This window comes from Oncorhynchus tshawytscha, unplaced genomic scaffold, assembly GCF_018296145.1.
Source record: "Oncorhynchus tshawytscha isolate Ot180627B unplaced genomic scaffold, Otsh_v2.0 Un_contig_3401_pilon_pilon, whole genome shotgun sequence".
In the NCBI taxonomy this organism is placed as follows: domain Eukaryota; kingdom Metazoa; phylum Chordata; class Actinopteri; order Salmoniformes; family Salmonidae; genus Oncorhynchus; species Oncorhynchus tshawytscha.
Genome location: NW_024609627.1, coordinates 125,670 through 150,335, shown reverse-complemented (window position 1 = coordinate 150,335; position 24,666 = coordinate 125,670). Strand labels below are relative to the sequence as shown.

The following is a 24,666-nucleotide window of genomic DNA, read 5'->3' as shown; positions in this document are numbered from 1 at the left end:
TGTATGTATATTTTGGCTTCAGAGCTACAATGGTTCATTTAAACATGATCCAGAAGCATCCATTGTTCTTTTAAATGCAACAATTCAGCTCAATTATATTTGGCATGTTTGGATATTTGACCACAAAGTCATAGATTCTCCCCTCATGTATATCGTCATGCAATTCTTCATAGAATACCATCTTCTGAGAAAATATATGTTTCTTGGAATATCAGGATGAATCATGGGTTTATATAAACATTTGGTTTTTGGGGAGTTAGAATTGTGGTTCTTAGTGTTGGACCTTCCCAATTATAAAAGGCATGTTTCCAATAACTGTCTTTAAGTGTTTGTCCATACAGTGAACTAAAACCTTTGTTAATCATTAGTCCAAACTAAACTGAGTAACGCTTCCAAAGTGGATCTTCAAGACTTCCATAATTCTCACAACCACGCTAACAGCCAAACTCACTGTTAACCTCCATTATTTTTAGCACTATATAACCCGGTTTAAATCAGACATTTGGATACATGTAACTGTCATTATGACATCATTACAACCAGAAACAGCCCAGTTCTGTCCACTGAGTTAGAACTGGTATTGTCCTGGGGTCTAACATTGGTCTGGGTTTGGCCTGGTCCATCTTTGCGTGTCCTCTCACCTTGTTGTGTTCTCCTCCTTCCCTGTCTCTCCCGGCTCAGGTGTGGTCAGGAAGAGTCTACGAACACCGCTGTCAGACCTGCAGGGCAGCAACACGCTCAACGAGAAATCTCCACGGTAAGACCACCTGTGTTACTGTACGGTGTATGCTGAGATATGTTGTAGCCTAGCGGTTAACAGCATTGGACCAATAACCAAAAGGTTGCTGGTTTGAATCCCTGGGCCGACTAGGTGAAAAATGTGAGATGTGCCCTTCTCCTGTAAGTCGCTCTGGATAAGAGTGTTTGCTAAATTACTCAAATGTTGATGATTCTGTACTAAGGAGCGTCATTGCTGAACACACTCCAGAGTTTCCAGGACAGTGAAGCTCCCCAGTACAGAAGAGGAGGGTTGTTTAATAATGACGCTCCCCAGTACAGAAGAGGAGGGTTGTTTAATAATGACGCTCCCCAGTACAGTACAGAAGAGGAGGGTTGTTTAATAATGACGCTCCCCAGTACAGAAGAGGGGGTTGTTTAATAATGACGCTCCCCAGTACAGAAGAGGAGGGTTGTTTAATAATGACGCTACAGAAGAGGAGGGTTGTTTAATAATGAGTACCCCCCAGTACAGAAGAGGAGGGTTGTTTAATAATGACGCTCCCCAGTACAGAAGAGGAAGGGTTGTTTAATAATGACGCTCCCCAGTACAGAAGAGGGGGTTGTTTAATAATGACGCTCCCCAGTACAGAAGAGGGGGTTGTTTAATAATGACGCTCCCCAGTACAGAAGAGGGGGGTTGTTTAATAATGACGCTCCCCAGTACAGAAGAAGGGTTGTTTAATAATGACGCTCCCCAGTACAGGGTTGTTTAATAATGACGCTCCCCAGTACAGAAGAGGAGGGTTGTTTAATAATGACGCTCCCCAGTACAGAAGAGGGGGTTGTTTAATAATGTTTACGCTCCCCAGTACAGAAGAGGAGGGTTGTTTAATAATGACGCTCCCCAGTACAGAAGAGGGGGGGGGTTGTTTAATAATGACGCTCCCCAGTACAGAAGAGGGGGGTTGTTTAATAATGATGCTCCCCAGTACAGAAGAGGAGGGTTGTTTAATAATGACGCTCCCCAGTACAGAAGAGGAGGGTTGTTTAATAATGACGCTCCCCAGTACAGAAGAGGGGGTTGTTTAATAATGACGCTCCCCAGTACAGAAGAGGAGGGTTGTTTAATAATGACGCTCCCCAGTACAGAAGAGGGGGGTTGTTTAATAATGACGCTCCCCAGTACAGAAGAGGAGGGTTGTTTAATAATGACGCTCCCCAGTACAGAAGAGGAGGGTTGTTTAATAATGACGCTCCCCAGTACAGAAGAGGAGGGTTGTTTAATAATGACGCTCCCCAGTACAGAAGAGGAGGGTTGTTTAATAATGACGCTCCCCAGTACAGAAGAGGAGGGTTGTTTAATAATGACGCTCCCCAGTACAGAAGAGGAGGGTTGTTTAATAATGACGCTCCCCAGTACAGAAGAGGAGGGTTGTTTAATGACGCTCCCCAGTACAGTACAGAAGAGGAGGGTTGTTTAATAATGACGCTCCCGGTACAGAAGAGGAGGGTTGTTTAATAATGACGCTCCCCGGTACAGAAGAGGAGGGTTGTTTAATAATGACGCTCCCCAGGTACAGAAGAGGAGGGTTGTTTAATAATGACGCTCCCCAGTACAGAAGAGGAGGGTTGTTTAATAATGACGCTCCCCAGTACAGAAGAGGAGGGTTGTTTAATAATGACGCTCCCCAGTACAGAAGAGGAGGGTTGTTTAATGGAGAAAAATCGAACAAAGCTTTAAAATAATGATTGTGCACTGACTCACATAACGCCTTCCGCTGCCCCCTAGAGCCCTGTAACCCCTAATTAACCCCATAACATGACATTACTGCCCCCTAGAGCCCCCCCATGTACCCCCTAATTAACCCCATAACATGACATTACTGCCCCCCCTGAGCCCCATGACATTACTGCCCCCTACCCCCTAATTAACCCCATAACATGACATTGCTGCCCCCTAGAGCCCCCCCTAGAGCCCTACCCCCCTAATTAACCCCATAACATGACATTACTGCCCCCCCTAGAGCCCCCCTGTACCCCTAATTAACCCCATAACATGACATTACTGCCCCCCCTAGAGCCCCATTACCCCCTAATTAACCCCATAACATGACATTACTGCCCCCCCTAGAGCCCCGTACCCCTAATTAACCCCATAACATGACATTACTGCCCCCTAGAGCCCCGTACCCCCCTGTACCCCTAATTAACCCCCCCTATAACATGACATTACTGCCCCTAGAGCCCCGTACCCCTAATTAACCCCATAACATGACATTACTGCCCCCTAGAGCCCCTTACCCCCCCTAATTAACCCCATAACATGACATTACTGCCCCCTAGAGCCCCGTACCCCTAATTAACCCCATAACATGACATTACTGCCCCCTAGAGCCCCGTACCCCTAATTAACCCCATGACATGACATTACTGCCCCCCAGAGCCCTGTACCCCCAAATTAACCCCATGACATTACTGCCCCCCTAGAGCCCTGTAATTAACCCCCCCCTAATTAACCCCATAATTAACCCCATAACATGACATTACTGCCCCCTAGAGCCCCGTACCCCTAATTAACCCCATGACATGACATTACTGCCCCCTAGAGCCCCGTACCCCCAAATTAACCCCATGACATTACTGCCCCCTAGAGCCCTGTACCCCCTAATTAACCCCTAAACATGACATTACTGCCCCCTAGAGCCCTGTACCCCTAATTAACCCCTAAACATGACATTACTGCCCCCTAGAGCCCTGTACCCCTAATTAACCCCATAACATGACATAACTGCCCCTAGAGCCCTGTACCCCTAATTAACCCCATAACATTACTGCCCCCTAGAGCCCTGTACCCCTAATTAACCCCATAACATGACATTACTGCCCCCTAGAGCCCTGTACCCCTAATTAACCCCATAACATGACATTACTGCCCCCCCCTAGAGCCTCATAACATTACTGCCCCCTAGAGCCCTGTACCCCTAATTAACCCCATAACATGACATTACTGCCCCCTAGAGCCTCATACCCCCTAATTAACCCCATAACATGACATTACTGCCCCTAATTAACCCCATAACATGCTAGATCCCCATACCCCCCCCTAATTAACCCCATAACATTACATTACTGCCCCCCCTGTAGAGCCCTGTACCCCTAATTAACCCCATAACATGACATACCCCTAATTAACCCCATAACATGACATTACTGCCCGCTAGATCCCCATACCCCCTAATTAACCCCATAACATGACATTACTGCCCCCTAGAGCCTCATAACATTACTGCCCCCAATTAGCCTCATACCCCTAATTAACCCCATAACATTACTTTACTGCACCCTAGAGCCTCATACTCCCTAATTAACCCCATAACATTACTGCCCCCTAGTGCCACATACCCCCTAATTAACCCCATAACATTACTGCCCCCTAGAGCCTCATACCCCCTAATTAACCCCATAGCATGACATTACTGCCCCAGTATACAGCAAGTGGCAAAAGACCACCCTTAGAACAGTGCTTTTGTTGCAAGAGGGCAAGTCTTGGACTGTTACACAAGTCCTGCTAATATGATTTGGAGGAGGAGACACACAGACACACACACCTGCACACACACACACACTCAGGGTTACTAAGTTAGTGCTAAAGCCCACATGCAGCTGTTTCCTGCATGATGTCAGGTCAGAGTTATGTGTTTCAGGAGACGGATAAATACTGGCTTTCGGTAGGGGTCTTCTCAGATGGACGCTACAGTACAGTACTGTCTGTGGTCCAGAGGGGTACTCTGAAAACAAACATATTCTGTAGCCGTTCCTCCTTGTGGCATACACAGCATTAGAGGAACATTGTTTAAAAACCTCTACAGGATCGTTGGGTCCCCCACGGGATGGTTGAGCTAAAGTAGGCTAGTGCGATTAGCATGAGGTTGTTAGTAATAAGAACATTTCCCAGGACAAAGACATATCTGATATTGGTAGAAAGCTTAAATTCTTGTTAATCTAACTGCACTGTCCAATTTACAGTAGCGATTACAGTAAAAGAATACCAATCTATTGTTTGAGGAGAGTGCACAGTTATGAACTTGAAAATGTATTAATAATCTGATACAAAAGTTTGAACAGAAATGCAATGGTTTGTTGGATCAGTCTAAAACTTTGCACATACTGCTGCCATCTAGTGGCCAAAATGTAAATTGCGCCTTGGCTGGAATAATACATTATGGCTTTTCTTGCATTTCAAAGATGATTGTACAAAAAATGTCTTTTAAACGCATGTTTTTTTCTTTGTATTATCTTTTACCAGATCTAATGTGTGTTATTCTCCTATATTAATATCACATTTCCACAAAATTCAAATTGTTTCTGTTCAAATGGTATAAAGAATATGCATATCCTTGCTTCAGGTCCTGAGCTACAGGCAGTTAGATTTGGGTATGTCATTTTAGGTGAAAATTGGATAAAGGAGCGGATCCTATTAAAGGGACAAGTATCCATATTTCAGAACTGGCAACTGAAACATTTCTTACTCATTTTCATATTTCTAGGGTTAGTCTCAAGTGTGGTCAGGGTGGAAACCTAATTTATTTCCACCAGGGCATTTTGTTTATATTGCTTTAGTGCAATAATTGTAATTCCCTAGTCAACGGAGTTATCGGTCTCTAGTTTAAATCATCAAAACTTATTGGGAGGCCTGTTTAAATTGGAAATATATCTCACCACTTGGTTTCAGGATTTACTCTGTTCTTTATATGCATTTTGGACCTGATTACTTCCTGTAGCTTGGCTAAAGTAGGTATTTTGGATCTCTTCCATGACCTCTATGAAGAGAGGTCCTGCTAAGTCCAAACCAAGAGAGACAGCCATTTATGCTCAGTCTTATTTTCAATCTGTCTCCACTGTCCAAACTATTCTTGGCTGTGAATGCACGAAACAGAGCAAAATATGCCATGTTTTCCCCCATCAGTTTAGCCACAAAATATGACAAAAACCATGGGATCCTAGACTGTGTCGTAAAAGCCAAATACTTTGATACCTCAGTGTTGTTTTACTCTGACTTAGCAAATAAATACTTTGGTGTTCATAGTTTTTTTTATTCAAATAAAACCCTAAGACAATGAGGAACCATTTTAATTTGGGTGACCACATCAAACGGTACAATCCGGAAACAAATGGCTTGCTTTGTTTCCCCTCATATTTAATGTAGAAGTGGTTTGTGTAACAAACAGTCTTCCATCTTTAGAGATAGTATACATTCCAACATTTGACTCCCAACAACACTACTGTACTGTAAGTCTTCACCTGTTGGCCTTGGACTTATCACCCATGACGCCACCCCATGGACACGTGTCTAACCTCTGACCCCGTCCTGCTTGTAGGAAAGACGAAGCCCCCACATTAGTAACATTATATATGTACTCCCGCATGGATACCGTGTTTAACGTGTCGTTGTGTTTGGCCACAGACCCAGTAGGAGGTGGTGTATAAATCATTAAGGGTCATAGTGTGAAAACAAACATCCCTCCCTGGCTGCTGGGATGGCTTACCGGGTGGAATCCATGATAGATGACCTTCTCCCCAGTCCTGATGGCTTACCGGGTAGAATCCATGATAGATGACCTTCTCCCCAGTCCTGATGGCTTGCCGGGTGGAATCCATGATGGATATCCTTCTCTCCAGCCCTGATGGCTTACCAGGTGGAATCCATGATAGATGACCTTCTTCTCCCCAGTCCTGATGGCTTACCAGGTGGAATCCATGATAGATGACCTTCTTCTCCCCAGTCCTGATGGCTTGCCGGGTGGAATCCATGATGGATATCCTTCTCCCCAGTCCTGATGGCTTGCCGGGTGGAATCCATGATAGATGGCCTTCTCCCCAGTCCTGATGGCTTACCGGGTGGAATCCATAGTGGATATCCTTCTCCCCAGTCCTGATGGCTTACCGGGTGCAATCCATAGTGGATATCCTTCTCCCCAGTCCTGATGGCTTGCCAGGTAGAATCCATGATGGATCTCCTCCTCTCCAGCCCTGATGGCTTGCCAGGTGGAATCCATGATCGATGGCCTTCTTCTCCCCAGTCCTGATGGCTTGCCAGGTGGAATCCATGATGGATATCCTTCTCCCCAGTCCTGATGGCTTACCAGGTGGAATCCATAATGGATCTCCTTCTCCTCCCCAGTCCTGACACAGTGAACTACCAGTGGTTACTCAGGAGTGTCGTTCTCTCTCTCTCTCCTGACTCCTACCCTCAGGGCTTAAGGGGTTTGGTGTTAGGGGTTGACCGTTAACCGACCCGAGCCGCTGTGTTGATAGAAAAACCTGCTGTTTGTTCAGGCGCTTGGCTAGGATGACCAGGGTTTACCTTGAGGCCTGAGGCTTTACACTGCTGAACCTATGGCTAGGATAGCATATCCCATTTGTAGTGGTGCTTAATATGTCTACAGGACATGAAATACAGTCAATGTTGGTCAAGCATTTTCTTATTTAAGCTTTTTCCCAGCTCTTTCCAAGTTGTCCAGCTAAAATGAAATCTCTATTTTCTCAAGGCATATTTTTAACTGTGGATCATTTGAAACTTCCTAACCAGGGATGGTGTGGGCTGGAATGGACGTGGTGGGCGTCAGAGCCGCCTGTCATCCAGCGGGTCCAACACGGAAGAGGACGGAGGAATTTTTGTCAACTCCACCAGCAGCAAGCTCCTGGAGAGAGCCCACGGCATCCTCATGTGAGTGACTCAACATCTTAGTTTAACCTCTCTGGGATATTCGGGACGGTAACGTCACACCTCGCCAACAGCCAGTGAAATTGTAGGGCACCAAATTCAAAACAACAGAAATCCCATAATTAAAATTCCTCAAACATACAAGTATTTTACACCATTTTAAAGATGAACTTGTTGTAAATCCAGGCACAGTTTCTGATTTTCAAAAAGGCTTTACAATGAAAGCACACAACAATTATGTTAGGTCAGCACCTAGTCACAGAAAAACACAGCCATTTTTCCAGCCAAAGAGAGGAGTCACAAAAAGCAGAAATAGAGATAAAATGAATCACTAACCTTTGATGATCTTCATCAGATGACACTCATAGGAATTCATGTTACACAATACATAAATGTTTTGTTCGATAAAGTTCATATTTATATGCAAAAATCTGTTTACATTGGCGCGTTATGATCAGTAGTTCCAAAACATCCGGTGATTTTGCAGAGAGCCACATCAATTTACAGAAATACTCATAATAAACATTGCTAAAAGATACAAGTGTAATGAATGGAATTTTAGATCCACTTCTCTTTAATGCAACCGCTGTGTCAGATTTCAATTTTTTTTTTTACAGAAAAAGCACACCATGCGATAATCTGAGTATGGCGATCAGACAAAAAAACAAGCCATACAGATACCCGCCATGTTGTGGAGTCAACAGAAGTCAGAAATAGCATTATAAATATTCACTTCACTTCATCAGAATGCACTCCCAGGAATCCCAGTTCCACAGTAAATGTTTGTTTTGTTCGATAAAGGCCATCATTTATGTCCAAGTACCTACTTTTTGTTCGAGTTTAGTACACAAATCCAAACTCAGGAGGCGCAGGCAAGTCCAGGCGAAAAGTCATATTACAGTTCGTAGAAACATGTCAAACGAAGTATAGAATCAATCTTTAGGATGTTTTTATCATAAATCTTCAATAATGTTTCAACCGGAGAATTCCTTTGTATGTAGAAATGCAATGGAACACCGCTAACTCTCACGGGAGCGCGCGAGACTGAGCTCATGGCACTCTGCCAGACCCCTGACTCAAACAGCTCTCATTCCCCCCTCCTTCACAGTAGAAGCATCCAACAAAGTTCTAAAGACTGTTGACATCTAGTGGAAGCCTTAGGAAGTGCAATATGACCCCATAGACACTGTATATTCGATAGGCAATGACTTGAAAAACTACAAACCTCATATTTCCCACTTCCTGGTTGGATTTTTTTCTCAGGTTTTTGCCTGCCATATGAGTTCTGTTATACTCAGACATTATTCAAACAGTTTTAAAAACTTCAGAGTGTTTTCTATCCAAATCTACTAATTATATGCATATTCTAGCTTTTAGGCCTGAGTAGCAGGCAGTTTACTCTGGGCACCTTTTTATCCAAGCTACTCAATACTGCCCCCCCAGTCCCAAAGAAGTTAATACCGGTCACCCACCCACCACCAGCACTGCTTAAGTTACTGTCAGGAATGACTTTCTGTCTAAAACCTCCTACACCACTCATTAAGTTACTGTCAGGACTGACTGTTTCTGTCTCAAACCTCCTACACCACTCCTCTTTATGCCCTATTTTGGCCTGGTAGAGAAGACGCAGTGTAGATATTCTTCTAAGTCCCTAAAACCATCTGCTCTCTTTTACCAGGAGAAACAAAAACTACAAATCAAAGCCCACTCTTCCAAAGGTAAGCCACCTTGTTAAGCCACCTTGTTAAGCCACCTTGTTAAGCCACCTTGTTAAGCCACCTTGTTAAGCCACCTTGTGTAGCCACCTTGTGTAGCCACCTTGTGTAGCCACCTTGTGTAGCCACCTTGTGTAGCCACCTTGTGTAGCCACCTTGTGTTTAAACCTTGTGTTTAAACCACTAGTGATGGTACTAGTGCTGACTCATAATGGCTGTGTGTTCTTCTCTGTTACCGCAGCACTTGCTTGACGTCAAGTCCCTAAAGTATCTCAGCAACCTGACGCTGCACGACCGCATCACCAAGTCCCTCCTCCACCTCCACAAGAAGAAGAAACCACCCAGCATCAGCGCTCAGTTCCAGGTCAGTCAGTCCCCCTTAGGCACACATCTAGGATCAGTGTATCTTTCCCAAATCATGCCCTTAAAAATTAGGGCAAGGGTGCCAAGCCGTAAATCCTTACGGGCCATAAGGCTGCTGGTTTTTGTTATATCTTTTAAATTCTTGTCCAATTACGCCCATTAAGACCTAGACAACAAAGTGAGGGGAGTTCCTAACTAATCAGTGACCTTAATTGATCAATCAAGTGCAAGGGAGGAGCGATGACCCGCTGGCCCTCGAGGACTGGAGTTTGACACCTGTGTATCAGGGGATAAAATACAAAACTGACCTCAGATCAGTGGTTAGGGGTGACATCTCTCTGCTACACGTATCTGGGATGTGTATTGGAAGTGACCAGCTGAGTCCAGCTGACAGTATGGATGTTCTCTGGAACTCTGGGTGTTGTCCCATGAGCTGTCTGTTACAACCTCCTCCCTCTGCCTGTACGCCTGTCCGCCCGCCCAGTGTCGGGTCCCAGCCTATGACGTCTTTTTAAAACCTCGTCTGTCTGTCTGTCCTCCCACTGTCAGGTCCCAGCCTGTGACATCTTTTTCTTTTTATCATCCCACCCAAAAGACAACGATGACATCATGTCTGGGTGGGGAAAAAATAAAATTTTAACAGGCCATAAAAAGCATCTCTTGTCAAGAACATCCCCATGTCGCTGTCACTTTGGAAACTAGTGTGATCCCTGATGATGAATGTTCAGCTCAGTTGAGCAGATTTCACCATGTCAAAAAGAAAATAATAAAACCCATATGCTATTTTATATTAAAAAGATTCTCTGGCACTTTTGTATACTTTTTAGCCAGTAGTTCGGAAAATAGTGCTCACGAGCCAAAAGTGTTCCCAGAAAATGGCGTACTACATGACATATGTGCTACACGTCATTGCTCTCGCCCTGCTGTGTGTTCATCATATGCATCTTGCCTGCTGTCTCATATGACAAGGGGCTGATGCTCATTGGTTGAACTCAAATTGCTGGACTATGTTGGGGAAAATGTAGGGGAAATGGTGCAGCACACCTTCCAGAAAGAACAGTTACTTTCAAACTAGGTTTAAAAAATGACTTTGTAGTCGCCAAAGTGAAGGTAAATACTTAAATATGGAAGTCCCCAGCTTCTCTAAGACCAGCTGAGTAGGCTGATGAAACAGAAGGGGACGTTGTCAACTCATCTCAGTCATGATCATCCCCTTTATCACAGCCGTAATCATCTCTCCATCCCCTCCCACCATCTTGTCTTTCTTAACTCCTCTGTTGTGTCTTTTCTCATGCCTGGCTGTCTCTATTGCTCCTGGCTCACAGTGGGGGAGGAGGAGTCCCAAATGACTCCCTATTCCCTACATAGTGCACTAGTTTTGACCAGGACCTGGGGTAGGGGGGGGCATTTGGGACGCAGTATGAGAGTAAAGAGGCGTGACCACCCCCACAACAACAATCCCATATCCCCTAGCCCTAGCCTGTACTCTAACCCTCTCTGGCTGGCAGGAAGCCTGGGCAGAAGGCTGCGAGTGATGACATCACTTCCCACATCCTGTTGTGTGGCTGATTGCTTTCATCTTCTGAGTGGAGTGGGGGGAAGTGCATTCCTGGCCACCGAAATAGCCACACACACACACATACATATATGGTCAAAACTAGTGCACTATATATATATACATATATATATATACATATATACATATATACATACACACACACACACACACAGTGGGGCAAAAAAGTATTTAGTCAGCCACCAATTGTGCAAGTTCTCCCACTTAAAAAGATGAGAGGCCTGTAATTTATCATAGGTACACTTCAACTATGACAGACAAAATGAGAAAAGAAAATCCAGAAAATCACATTGTAGGATTTTTAATTAATTAATATGCAAATTATGGTGGAAAATAAGTATTTGGTCACCTACAAACAAGCAAGATTTCTGGCTCTCACAGACCTGTAACTTCTTCTTTAAGAGGCTCCTCTGTCCTCCACTCGTTACCTGTATTAATGGCACCTGTTTGAACTTGTTATCAGTATAAAAGACACCTGTCCACAACCTCAAACAGTCACACTCCAAACTCCACTATGGCCAAGACCAAAGAGCTGTCAAAGGACACCAGAAACAAAATTGTAGACCTGCACCAGGCTGGGTAGACTGAATCTGCAATAGGTAAACACCTTGGTTTGAAGAAATCAACTGTGGGAGCAATTAGTAGGAAATGGAAGACATACAAGACGACTGATAATCTCCCTCGATCTGGGGCTCCACGCAAGATCTCAACCCGTGGGTTTAAAATGATCACAAGAATGTTGAGCAAAAATCCCAGAACCACACGGGGGGACCTAGTGAATGACCTGCTGGGACCAAAGTAACAAAGCCTACCATCAGTAACACACTACGCCGCCAGGGACTCAAATCCTGCAGTGCCAGACGTGTCCCCCTGCTTAAGCCAGTACATGTCCAGGCCCGTCTGAAGTTTGCTAGAGAGCATTTGGATGATCCTGAAGATGATTGGGAGAATGCCATATGGTCAGATGAAACCAAAATATAACTTTTTGGTAAAAACTCAACTCGTCGTGTTTGGAGGACAAAGAATGCTGAGTTTCATCCAAAGAACACCATACCTACTGTGAAGCATGGGGGTGGAAATATCATGCTTTGGGGCTGTTTTTCTGCAAAGGGACCAGGACGACTGATCCGTGTAAAGGAAAGAATGAATGGGGCCATGTGTCGTGAGATTTTGAGTGAAAACCTCCTTCCATCAGCAAGGGCATTGAAGATGAAACATGGCTGGGTCTTTCAGCATGACAATGATCCCAAACACACCGCCCTGGCAACGAAGGAGTGGCTTCGTAAGAAGCATTCAGATGGACCTCACCCAGTCTGTTTCTTGTTGTCCGACGCAAGAGAACCCAAGAGGACCCGTCTCTCTCCTCTCTCCTCACCCCAACCCTCCATGCTACAGCAGCCAAGGACACTAGCCTTTTATCCTAGACAGTCTTTTATTATGTGGTTAAAAAGGTTATAAAGATATGACAACAATTTATTCACACCAGACAAAACCACTTCTCCCTGCTATAAAACAAGCTACAGTACACCAACAAAACCACTCCTCCCTGCTATAAAACCAACAAAGCCAATGTGCCGTCCGTGTATTATTTCTGTCTGTTTATACGATGTTTTAATGTTTTTGGTGAAGTCAATGCCCTGGTATGTATTCACTAGGAACCAAACAGAAGCAAACGAAACAGGGAGGGGCCTACCTGAATTTGTCCAATGGAAATGTTTTCCGTTTGGAGTTATTAACAGTTTTTTTTTTTTAAATAAACATTTTGGACTAATGATGGCACCCCTGATCTGTCCTACCACAGGCCTCTCTCAATAAGCTGATGGAGACTCTGGGCCAATCAGAGCCCTACTTTGTCAAATGCATCCGTTCTAATGCAGAGAAGTTGCCCCTGCGCTTCAACGAGGGCCTGGTGCTCAGGCAGCTCCGCTACACGGGTATGCTGGAGACCGTGCGCATCCGCCAGTCAGGCTACAGCATCAAGTACACCTTCCAGGTAAGCAATTTTATACAGATGCACAGACACGTACTCAAACTCTCTCACACACACACACACACACACACACACACACACACTAAAAAGAAACATCCTCTCACTGTCAATGAGTTTATTTCATCAAACTTAACATGTGTAAATATATACAACAACTGAGACATAAACTGAACAAGTTCCACAGACATGTGACTAACAGAAATTGAATAATGTGTCCCTGAACAAAGGGGGGTCAAAATCAAAAGTATTAGTCAGTATCTGGTGTGGCCACCAGCTGCATTAAGTACTGCAGTGCATCTCCTCATGGACTGCACCAGATTTGACTGTTCTTGCTGTGAGATGTTACCCCTCTCTTCCACAAAGGCACCTGCAAGTTCCCGGACATTTCGGTGGGGAATGGCCCTCACCCTCAGATCCAACAGGTCCCAGACATGCTCAATGGGATTGAGATCTGGGCTCTTCGATGGCCATGGCAGAACACTGAAATTCCTGTCTTGCAGGAAATCACGCACAGAACGAGCAGTATGGCAGGTGGCATTATCATGCTGGAGGGTCATGTCAGGATGGGTACCACATGAGGGATGAGGAGGGGAGGAGGATGTCTTCCATGTAGTGCACAGTGTTGATTTCCTGCAATGACAACAAGCTCAGTCCGAGGATGCTGTGACACACCGCCCCAGACCATGACGGACCCTCCACCTCCAAATCAACCCCGCTTCAGAGTACAGGCCTCGGTGTAACGCTCATTCCTTCGACGATAAAAGCGAATCCAACCATCACCCCTGGTGAGACAAAACCGCGACTCGTCAGTGAAGAGCACTTTTTGCCAGTCCTGTCTGGTCCAGCAACGGTGGGTTTGTGCCCATAGGCGACTTTGTTGCCGGTGATGTCTGATGAGGACCTGCCTTACAACAGGCCTAGAAGCCCTCAGTCCAGCTTCTCTAAGCCTATTGTGGACAGTCATAGCACTGATAGACAAGGAACGCACAATCCCTCTAACTCGGGCAGTTGTTTTTGCCATCCTGTACCTGTCCCACAGGTGTGATGTTCGGATGTACCGATCCTGTGCAGGTATTGTCACACGTGGTCTGCCACTGCGAGGACGATCAGATGTCCATCCTGTCTCCCTGTAGCGCTGTCTTCGGCGTCTCATAGTACGGACATTGCAATTTATTGCCCTAGCCACATCTGCAGTCCTCACGGCGCTGTGTAGCATGCCTAAGGCACGTTCACGCAGATGAGCAGGGACCCTGGGCATCTTTCTTTTGGTGTTTTTCAGAGTCAGTAGAAAGGTCTCTCTAGTGTCCTAAGTTTTCATAACTGTGACCTTAATTGCCTACTGTCTGTAAGGTGTTTGTGTCTTCTCGACTGTTCCACAGGTGCATGTTCATTAATTGAACAAGCATAGGAAACAGTGCTTAAACCCTTTACAATGTTGATCTGTGAAGTTATTTGGATTTTTACGAATTATCTTTGAAAGACAGGGTCCTGAAAAAGGGACATTTCTTTTTTTGCTGAGTTTATATACACACACACGCACACATACACAAACATATATACATACATGCACACACTCTCATCCCTAATTTACCCCATCTACCTGTCTGTCTCACATCGTAGACATTAGTCAGTGTTAATCTGCCGGTCTTCTCTCCTAGAAACACTCACATCGTAGACATTAGTCAGTGTTAATCTGCCGGTCTTCTCTCCTAGAAACACTCTACCATTAGTCAGTGTTAATCTGTCTTCTCTCCTAGAAACACTCACATCGTAGACATTAGTCAGTGTTAATCTGCCGGTCTTCTCTCCTAGAAACACTCACATCGTAGACATTAGTCAGTGTTAGTCAGTGTTAATCTGTCTTCTCTCCTAGAAACACTCACATCGTAGACATTAGTCAGTGTTAATCTGCCGGTCTTCTCTCCTAGAAACACTCACATCGTAGACATTAGTCAGTGTTAATCTGCCGGTCTTCTCTCCTAGAAACACTCACATCGTAGACATTAGTCAGTGTTAATCTGCCGGTCTTCTCTCCTAGAAACACACTCACATTAGTCAGTGTTAATCTGCCGGTCTTCTCTCCTAGAAACACTCACATCGTAGACATTAGTCAGTGTTAATCTGCCGGTCTTCTCTCCTAGAAACACTCACATAGACATTAGTCAGTGTTAATCTGCCGGTCTTCTCTCCTAGAAACACTCACATCGTAGACATTAGTCAGTGTTAAAACACTCTGCATCGGTCTTCTCTCTTCTAGAAACACTCACATCGTAGACATTAGTCAGTGTTAATCTGCCGGTCTTCTCTCCTAGAAACACTCACATCGTAGACATTAGTCAGTGTTAATCTGCCGGTCTTCTCTCCTAGAAACACTCACATCGTAGACATTAGTCAGTGTTAATCTGCCGGTCTTCTCACTCACATAGAAACACTCACACTCACATCGTAGACATTAGTCAGTGTTAATCTGCCGGTCTTCTCTCCTAGAAACACTGCAGAAACACTCACATCGTAGACATTAGTCAGTGTTAATCTGCCGGTCTTCTCTCCTAGAAACACTCACATCGTAGACATTAGTCAGTGTTAATCTGCCGGTCTTCTCTCACTCAGAAACACTCAGAAACACTCGTAGACATTAGTCAGTGTTTCTCTCCTAGAAACACTCTGCATTAGTCAGTGTTAATCTTCTTCTCCCTAGAAACACTCACATCGTAGACATTAGTCAGTGTTAATCTGCCGGTCTTCTCTCCTAGAAACACTCACATCGTAGACATTAGTCAGTGTTAATCTGTCTTCTCTCCTAAAACACTCTCGTAGACATTAGTCAGTGTTAATCTGCCGGTCTTCTCTCTAGAAACACTCACATCGTAGACATTAGTCAGTGTTAATCTGCCGGTCTTCTCTCCTAGAAACACTCACATCGTAGACATTAGTCAGTGTTAATCTGCCGGTCTTCTCTCCTAGAAACACTCACATCGTAGACATTAGTCAGTGTTAATCTGCCGGTCTTCTCTCCTAGAAACACTCACATTGTAGACATTAGTCAGTGTTAATCTGCCGGTTTTCTCTCCTAGAAACACTCACATCGTAGACATTAGTCAGTGTTAATCTGCCGGTCTTCTCTCCTAGAAACACTCACATCGTAGACATTAGTCAGTGTTAATCTGCCGGTCTTCTCTCCTAGAAACACTCACATCGTAGACATTAGTCAGTGTTAATCTGCCGGTCTTCTCTCCTAGAAACACTCACATCGTAGACATTAGTCAGTGTTAATCTGCCGGTCTTCTCTCCTAGAAACACTCACATCGTAGACATTAGTCAGTGTTAATCTGCCGGTCTTCTCTCCTAGAAACACTCACATCGTAGACATTAGTCAGTGTTAATCTGCCGGTCTTCTCTCCTAGAAACACTCACATTGTAGACATTAGTCAGTGTTAATCTGCCGGTCTTCTCTCCTGTAAACATGAAACAAAGAGGTGCAAGTTTCAGTCACTCATTAGCGACGACGTTAACATTTTCCTTCTGTCCAAAGGTGGTGTGGACTCGAGCCCTGGTGCAATTTCCTCTATTCCTCAGTAACCTCCGAGTCATGTCCTCTGTTGCTAAGTAACCTCCGAGTCAAGTCCAACATCTGAGTCATTGTTTCCACTTCTTTCTGTGTTTCAGTTGGCTTGGTGATTGGGATCAGTTGTATGCAACTTATTGTGCTATTCATTGAGCAAACAATGGCGTCTGCTGTAAGAAATTACTTACTTGCGATTTGAAGTGGTGGCCATATTGTCTCGAAGACTAAGTTTGATGTTTGAATGACAGTATTGTGGGACTATTAGGACAGTGCTCTTAAGTTAGGTTGCATTTGAATATGACTAGTTGGGTACAGTAATGTCACAATAATGTTATAGATTGTCTAGTGTCTAGCTTGTTACTGTACTTTTAGCAAATCCTTCAGTTTTATAGTAGCATCACCTTTTATTTTTGTGAAAAACCACTGTGATGGAACGTTTGTAATACACAACCTTGACGGTGAAACGAGAAGGAATGCCCCGCCCGTACGCTCATTAACTTACTCACAACACAAGCTAGTTTTAGCCTCAGCCTGACCTTGTCATTTATCTGAATTCCCCTGACAGATTAGAGCTGCGGTCCTCTGTGATGATGAAAAATATCTGGAGCGCGTGTCATCTTCTGAAGACTGTCCTGAGGTCATGGTGGAGAACAGGGCCTCTATAGTCTGTAATGAAACACTCGGCCCTGTGGGGGTAATTGTAAAAACACAGCATGTGTTTCCCAGTCAGTCAGCCACACCCCTACAGCTTTCACCGGTTTCCCAGACTGCCCTACTGTGTTGACATCAGACAACGGGCCTCCGTTTGGAGGAGTGGGAGAGTGAATATTTTTTTGATGATGTTAGTTAGTCTCCCTGTAAATATCACCATGGACTATCCCTAAAACCACATGTGCCCCGAACTGGATCTTGTCCTCAGACTAGCTAGTGATGTCACTTAGAAATGAACAGCTCCAATCCTCAGGGGCTGCAGTGTTTTGTGTTCCCTGCGACAGATTCAGACCAATGGAGAGAAGGCCAGTCAAACAGCTGATCAGTACAGTGCCATAGAGAAGAGTCAACCAGTAGAGACTGTGGCCATTGAGGACTGCCTCCTACATTTATAATAACTGTTTTTTGTGTGTGTTTCTCATTTTCCCTCTACTTGCCTGGCAGGATTTCATCCGCCACTTCCGCGTGCTGCTACCCGAGGGCACCAGTGCCACCCGGGAAGGCATCGGACAGTATCTGGGCCAGGTGGACCTTGCTCCCGATGGATACCAAGTTGGAAAAACCATGGTACTATTCACCCTACTGCCTGTCACTATAGTAGATTAAAACCATGGTACTATTCACCCAGCTGCCTGTCACTACAGTAGATTAAAACCATGGTACTATTCACCCAGCTGCCTGTCACTATAGTAGATTAAAACCATGGTACTATTCACCATACTGCCTGTCACTATAGTAGATTAAAACCATGGTACTATTCACCCTACTGCCTGTCACTATAGTAGATTAAAACCATCATACTATTCACCCACTATAGTCACTATATTAGATTAAAACCATGGTACTATTCACCCAGCTGCCTGTCACTATAGTAGATTAAAACCATGGTACTATTCACCCAGCTGCCTGTCACTATAGTAGATTAAAACCATGGTACTATTCACCCAGCTGCCTGTCACTATAGTAGATTAAAACCATGGTACTATTCACCCTGCTGCCTGTCACTATAGTAGATTAAAACCATGGTACTATTCACCCAGCTGCCTGTCACTATAGTAGATTAAAACCATGGTACTATTCACCCAGCTGCCTGTCACTATAGTAGATTAAAACCATGGTACTATTCACCCAGCTGCCTGTCACTATAGTAGATTAAAACCATGGTACTATTCACCCAGCTGCCTGTCACTATAGTAGATTAAAACCATGGTACTATTCACCCAGCTGCCTGTCACTATAGTAGATTAAAACCATTGTACTATTCACCCAGCTGCCTGTCACTATAGTAGATTAAAACCATGGTACTATTCACCCAGCTGCCTGTCACTATAGTAGATTAAAACCATGGTACTATTCACCCTGCTGCCTGTCACTACAGTAGATTTAAACCATGATACTATTCACCCAGCTGCCTGTCACTATAGTAGATTAAAACCATGGTACTATTCACCCAGCTGCCTGTCACTATAGTAGATTAAAACCATGGTACTATTCACCCTGCTGCCTGTCACTACAGTAGATTAAAACCATGATACTATTCACCCAGCTGCCTGTCACTATAGTAGATTAAAACCATTGTACTATTCACCCAGCTGCCTGTCACTATAGTAGATTAAAACCATGGTACTATTCACCCAGCTGCCTGTCACTATAGTAGATTAAAACCATGGTACTATTCACCCAGCTGCCTGTCACTATAGTAGATTAAAACCATGGTACTATTCACCCAGCTGCCTGTCACTATAGTAGATTAAAACCATGGTACTATTCACCCAGCTGCCTGTCACTATAGTAGATTAAAACCATGGTACTATTCACCCAGCTGCCTGTCACTATAGTAGATTAAAACCATGGTACTATTCACCCAGCTGCCTGTCACTATAGTAGATTAAAACCATGGTACTATTCACCCAGCTGCCTGTCACTATAGTAGATTAAAACCATGGTACTATTCACCCAGCTGCCTGTCACTATAGTAGATTAAAACCATGGTACTATTCACCCAGCTGCCTGTCACTACAGTAGATTAAAACCATGGTACTATTCACCCAGCTGCCTGTCACTATAGTAGATTAAAACCATGGTACTATTCACCCAGCTGCCTGTCACTACAGTAGATTAAAACCATGGTACTATTCACCCAGCTGCCTGTCACTACAGTAGATTAAAACCATGGTACTATTCACCCAGCTGCCTGTCACTACAGTAGATTAAAACCATGGTACTATTCACCCTGCTGCCTGTCACTACAGTAGATTAAAACCATGGTACTATTCACCCAGCTGCCTGTCACTATAGTAGATTAAAACCAAGAGGAAGGGATAAAATTGAGACTTTTAAGTCAAGGTATCAACAATTGTATCCAATTGTCTTGTTTTCTCTAGTATATTGTACCCCAAAGGGGATATGAGGATTTGCCACAAGGCACTGATCTGTTTTATTTGACAAATTTAGACTAGCCTTATCTATAGAAACGTTTGTGGCCAAATGCACATCCTTAAAACATGGGTGCTGGGCTAATGAACTATACTACAACAGAACAGACATGCCTTGCATTGTCCTTATAGTTAGAAGAAAAAATGGTCCGTCATGTTTGTCTTGATGAATGGTAGTTGACCATCAGTTTCAGTCACTACAGGGGGGGTGGAGATTCGGCCCTGCTTTAGGTTATTGAACTTAGTTAAATAGAGAAACAGAAAAATAAGGAGCAGTGACATATTACCAGCACTGTAGTCTTTCTGGGAGACAGGATGTTATAAAGAACATACCCCAAGAATGGACAGTACCTCTGACACACACAGACACACAGACTGATAGACAGGTCCAGCACTATTCCTTTGGTTTGATGTCTATAATTAGCAGCCCATAGCTCCCATACCTGAAATTCTTGTTGCTCCTGTGTTTGGTCATCCAGGGAGGGGGCGGTCCATACTTGAACAGTGAGAGTGTGTGTGTGTGTATGATGTGCCAATCATTGTGTCCACTGTCAGGTGTTCCTGCGGGAGGTGGAGCGGCAGCGACTGCAGGCGTTGCTTCACAGGGAGGTCCTGAACCGTATCGTCACTCTGCAGCGCCGCTTCAGAGCCCTGCTGGAGAGGAAACACTTTACCAGGATGAGACTGGCTGCCACAACTATCCAGGTAACCACCGTTCCCTTCTTATAGCCTCATCACCCAGGGGCAGTCTCCTTCTTATAGCCTCATCACCCAGGGGCAGTCTCCTTCTTATAGCCTCATCACCCAGGGGCAGTCTCCTTCTTATAGCCTCATCACCCAGGGGCAGTCTCCTTCTTATAGCCTCATCACCCAGGGACAGTCTCCTTCTTATAGCCTCATCACCCAGGGACAGTCTCCTTCTTATAGCCTCATCACCCAGGGACAGTCTCCTTCTTATAGCCTCATCACCCAGGGACAGTCTCCTTCTTATAGCCTCATCACCCAGGGACAGTCTCCTTCTTATAGCCTCATCACCCAGGGACAGTCTCCTTCTTATAGCCTCATCACCCAGGGGCAGTCTCCTTCTTATAGCCTCGTCACCCAGGGGCAGGGGCAGTCTCCTTCTTATAGCCTCGTCACCCAGGGGCAGGGGCAGTCTCCTTCTTATAGCCTCGTCACCCAGGGGCAGGGGCAGTCTCCTTCTTATAGCCTCGTCACCCAGGGGCAGGGACAGTCTCCTTCTTATAGCCTCATCACCCAGGGAAATTAGTGGGCACAGGGCACCAACCCTGGTCCTGCTACAGTGGTATGAAGGCTTTTGTTTCATTACAGTTGCATGCAAACAGGGTCTTGGTTAGTTGAATCAGGTGTGTTAGCGCCGGGCTGGTAGAAAGTCTGTACACCCTGTTCTGTGGCTCTCAGCACCATAGTTGGTGACATTAACTGTGTAAATTATCTATACTACATCCAGGCTTGATACGTAGGAGTTTGTTTGTATATGTGATATTTATTTTGTATTTAGTACATGGATTTAAGTTGGAAATTATGTTATTGAACTGAGGTAGGAATGCTTCTCATCCCAATGTTGTGTGTCAGTCCTCATCTGTGCAGTCTTGCTCAGCCCGGTTTTGATGGGCCAGCAAGATATTTAATTTGTATGTGTTATGGAGGGATGTTTAGATTCAGAGCTCTTTCAGTAATCCTACAAAACCCCACAATTTATTTTTGTGGAAATTTCTGTGAATTATCTAAACTATTTCTCTTGACTGTTCCTCAACTTTGTTTTGGATGTCATTCAACTTTCACGATCACAATCTAAGACTTATGCCAGATATTTGATCCTAGTAATTATGCAATTGTTGATTCAGTTCCGTTACAGTATCCAGCAGGAACCAAACACTAAGTCCTTTCATAAACAGGGACATTGTTGTACTAGAGAAGTTTGCTATGAATGGGAATGGATGTAACACACCTTGAGGATCGGTACTTCAGGGTTTTCAGTTGGCCTGCTTTGCTTTACATCTTTGAGACCTTGGTGTGAATTAGCCAATCACTTATATTGATCAACGAGCACAGTTGGGGAGGTGATTAGTAGAGTGAGGTGTGGTGCCTGGTTGGAATGAAACCCTGCAATGGCACTCCAGGATCAAATCAAAATTAAATCAATGTTTATTGGTCGCGTCTAGAGTTGGACAGATATTTTGCGGTTGCAGCGAAATGCTTGTGTAACTAGAGCCTAATAGTGCAGCAAAATGCTTGTGTAACTAGAGCCTAATAGTGCAGCAAAATGCTTGTGTAACTAGAGCCTAATAGTGCAGCAAAATTGGCAAACAAGTACACAAATAATAATAATCAAAAACTAGAAAGAAGAAATCTGGAATGTCAGAGCTAATCCAGTATACACTATCAGTTATCCAAACTAATCCAGTATACACTCAGTTATCCAGTATACACTATCAGTTATCCAGTATACACTATCAGTTATCCAGTATACACTATCAGTTATCCAGAATACACTATCAGTTATCCAGAATACACTATCAGTTATCCAGTATACACTATCAGTTATCCAGTATACACTATCAGTTATCCAGAATACACTATCAGTTATCCAGAATACACTATCAGTTATCCAGAATACACTATCAGTTATCCAGAATACACTATCAGTTATCCAGTATACACTATCAGTTATCCAGTATACACTATCAGTTATCCAGTATACACTATCAGTTATCCAATACACTATCAGTTATCCAGTATACACTATCAGTTATCCAAACTAATCCAGTATACACTATCAGTTATCCAGTATACACTATCAGTTATCCAGTATACACTATCAGTTATCCAGTATACACTATCAGTTATCCAGTATACACTATCAGTTATCCAGTATACACTATCAGTTATCCAAACTAATCCAGTATACACTATCAGTTATCCAAACTAATCCAGTATACACTATCAGTTATCCAAACTAATCCAGTATACACTATCAGTTATCCAAACTAATCCAGTATACACTATCAGTTATCCAAACTAATCCAGTATACACTATCAGTTATCCAAAAGCAATCTGTATTTACACCTAAAATATCTACTTAAGAATATGTACAGCAGTAGATATATTACAGTGAGCTATGTCAGGAATCCAGTATATAGATATTCAGTGTGAATAAACAGTGTAACAAAATGCAATGTTCAGTAGTAGATATATTAGAAAGAGATATGTGAAGAATACAGTAAATGAATACACAGTGTGAAAAACAGTATAAAAGAAACAAAAAAAACGAAACAAAAAATGAACAAAGTGGATCAGGGCATCTACCCTTGTTACCCGCCTTTAACCCTTTAATGTTTCCCTGTTCAACACTTCTCCCTTCCCTGCTTGGAGAGGGCCTCGTATTATATCTGTTCACACTGGAAACGCCTAATTGGTCCTTTGGAAAGAGACTCGGGTGTTTTGGCTTTGTCTGGTTGAAAAGAAAAATAAATCCAATCAATGGGTAGAAGCGTTAATAGCCAGAGACTGAAGGAGAGAGCTTACAAAAGGAAATAAAGCATCTTATGGAGGAGTTGTAATAATGTTCCCAGAGCAGGAGAACAAAAGGTCTGTCAAACAGTTCATGCATTTCTTTTATCTCTGCTGAGCCTGCTTTTGCTCTTTGTGTAGTCATCCAAGTTTGTATAGCTTTGTGTCCTGTTTTGACAACATTTTCCCTGACTATACTAAACATTATTTTATACAGTAGTGCCAAATCCCAGCCCCTCCTAGTCCCCCAGGCCCTCCTAATACTGCTAAGCCCCCTAACACACCTAGCCTCCTAGCCCCCAGGCCCTCCTAATACCGCTAAGCCCCCTAACACACCTAGCCCCCAGGCCCCCTGGGGGGGGGATTGGACGTTGCTACAGAAGAATGGACTCAAATCCAATAAATGTAATAAATTCCATCATACTATAAATGTGGTAACATCCACAGCTCTGATCTCACCTACAGCGTTGTCCGGGTTTGGCCGGTGTAGGCCGTCATTGTAAATAAGAATTTGTTCTTAACTGACTTGCCTAGTTAAATAAAGGTTAAATAAAAAAAATACTTCCCCTCACACAGAAATGGTGGCGTGCCTACCAGTCCAAGCAGGAGGATGACTACGACCCAAGCATCCAGGAGGGGGCAGCCTTGTGCATCCAGACAGCTTGGCGGGGGTACAAGGCGCGCTGGAGGTTTGGGCTGTGGCGGGAGGCGGCCCTGCTGCTGCAGAGGGAGTGGAGGGCGTTACTGAAGCGGCGAGAACGGGAGGGGGCGGCACTCGCCATCCAGACAGCCTGGCGCTGCCACATGGCCAGAGAGGCCTACCTGCGACTGCGTGGCACCATGACGCTGCTACAGGCAGCGGGCAAAGGCTACCTGGCCAGACAGAGGTAAACTAATGTGAAGTGTTGCAGAAAGTTTTAGAGCAGACATGGTTCTCCACATGACATGAGTGAATAGTCTGTTCTACATATTACATTTATATCTGCAGCTGAGCTTGCTTCATTACTGTTTCTGGATGCTTATGAATCATTATGGAAATCAATATGAAAAGCCATGGAACATTTGATGAAGGCAGTGTAGCCACAGAAGACCATCTGAACTTCCATGCCTCCATAACTTCAACTCATTGATGGAAACATTCTTGCAATGAGATTGGAGATTGCTGCAAAGTTAATTCACTGTACTTATTGGTCATAATTCTATATCCAATCCTCCTCCACGTCCAGTCGTCCAACTGGTGACGTGCTCGTATTCATGGCCTGCCAGCTAAAAAGTCTCCTGTTCAGATAAATGTTGTTACATAAACACCCAGAACAAAGTAGCAACAGTCAG

At 44.1% G+C, this 24,666-nt stretch overlaps 1 protein-coding gene across 10 annotated transcripts in view; it reads left to right on the top strand.

Moving 5' to 3' along the window:
- The window catches only part of myo9aa (myosin IXAa), a 152,055-nt gene that overhangs the window by 102,344 nt on the left and 25,045 nt on the right, over positions 1-24,666 (top strand). For all 10 annotated transcript variants that reach the window (XM_042316442.1, XM_042316443.1, XM_042316447.1 and 7 more), the window contains 8 exons: positions 682-757; positions 7,310-7,447; positions 9,123-9,162; positions 9,401-9,523; positions 12,900-13,091; positions 17,809-17,931; positions 20,355-20,504; positions 23,911-24,221. In XM_042316442.1, the coding sequence (XP_042172376.1) occupies positions 682-757; positions 7,310-7,447; positions 9,123-9,162; positions 9,401-9,523; positions 12,900-13,091; positions 17,809-17,931; positions 20,355-20,504; positions 23,911-24,221 (1,153 nt within the window). The remainder of the gene's footprint in view (positions 1-681; positions 758-7,309; positions 7,448-9,122; positions 9,163-9,400; positions 9,524-12,899; positions 13,092-17,808; positions 17,932-20,354; positions 20,505-23,910; positions 24,222-24,666) is intronic.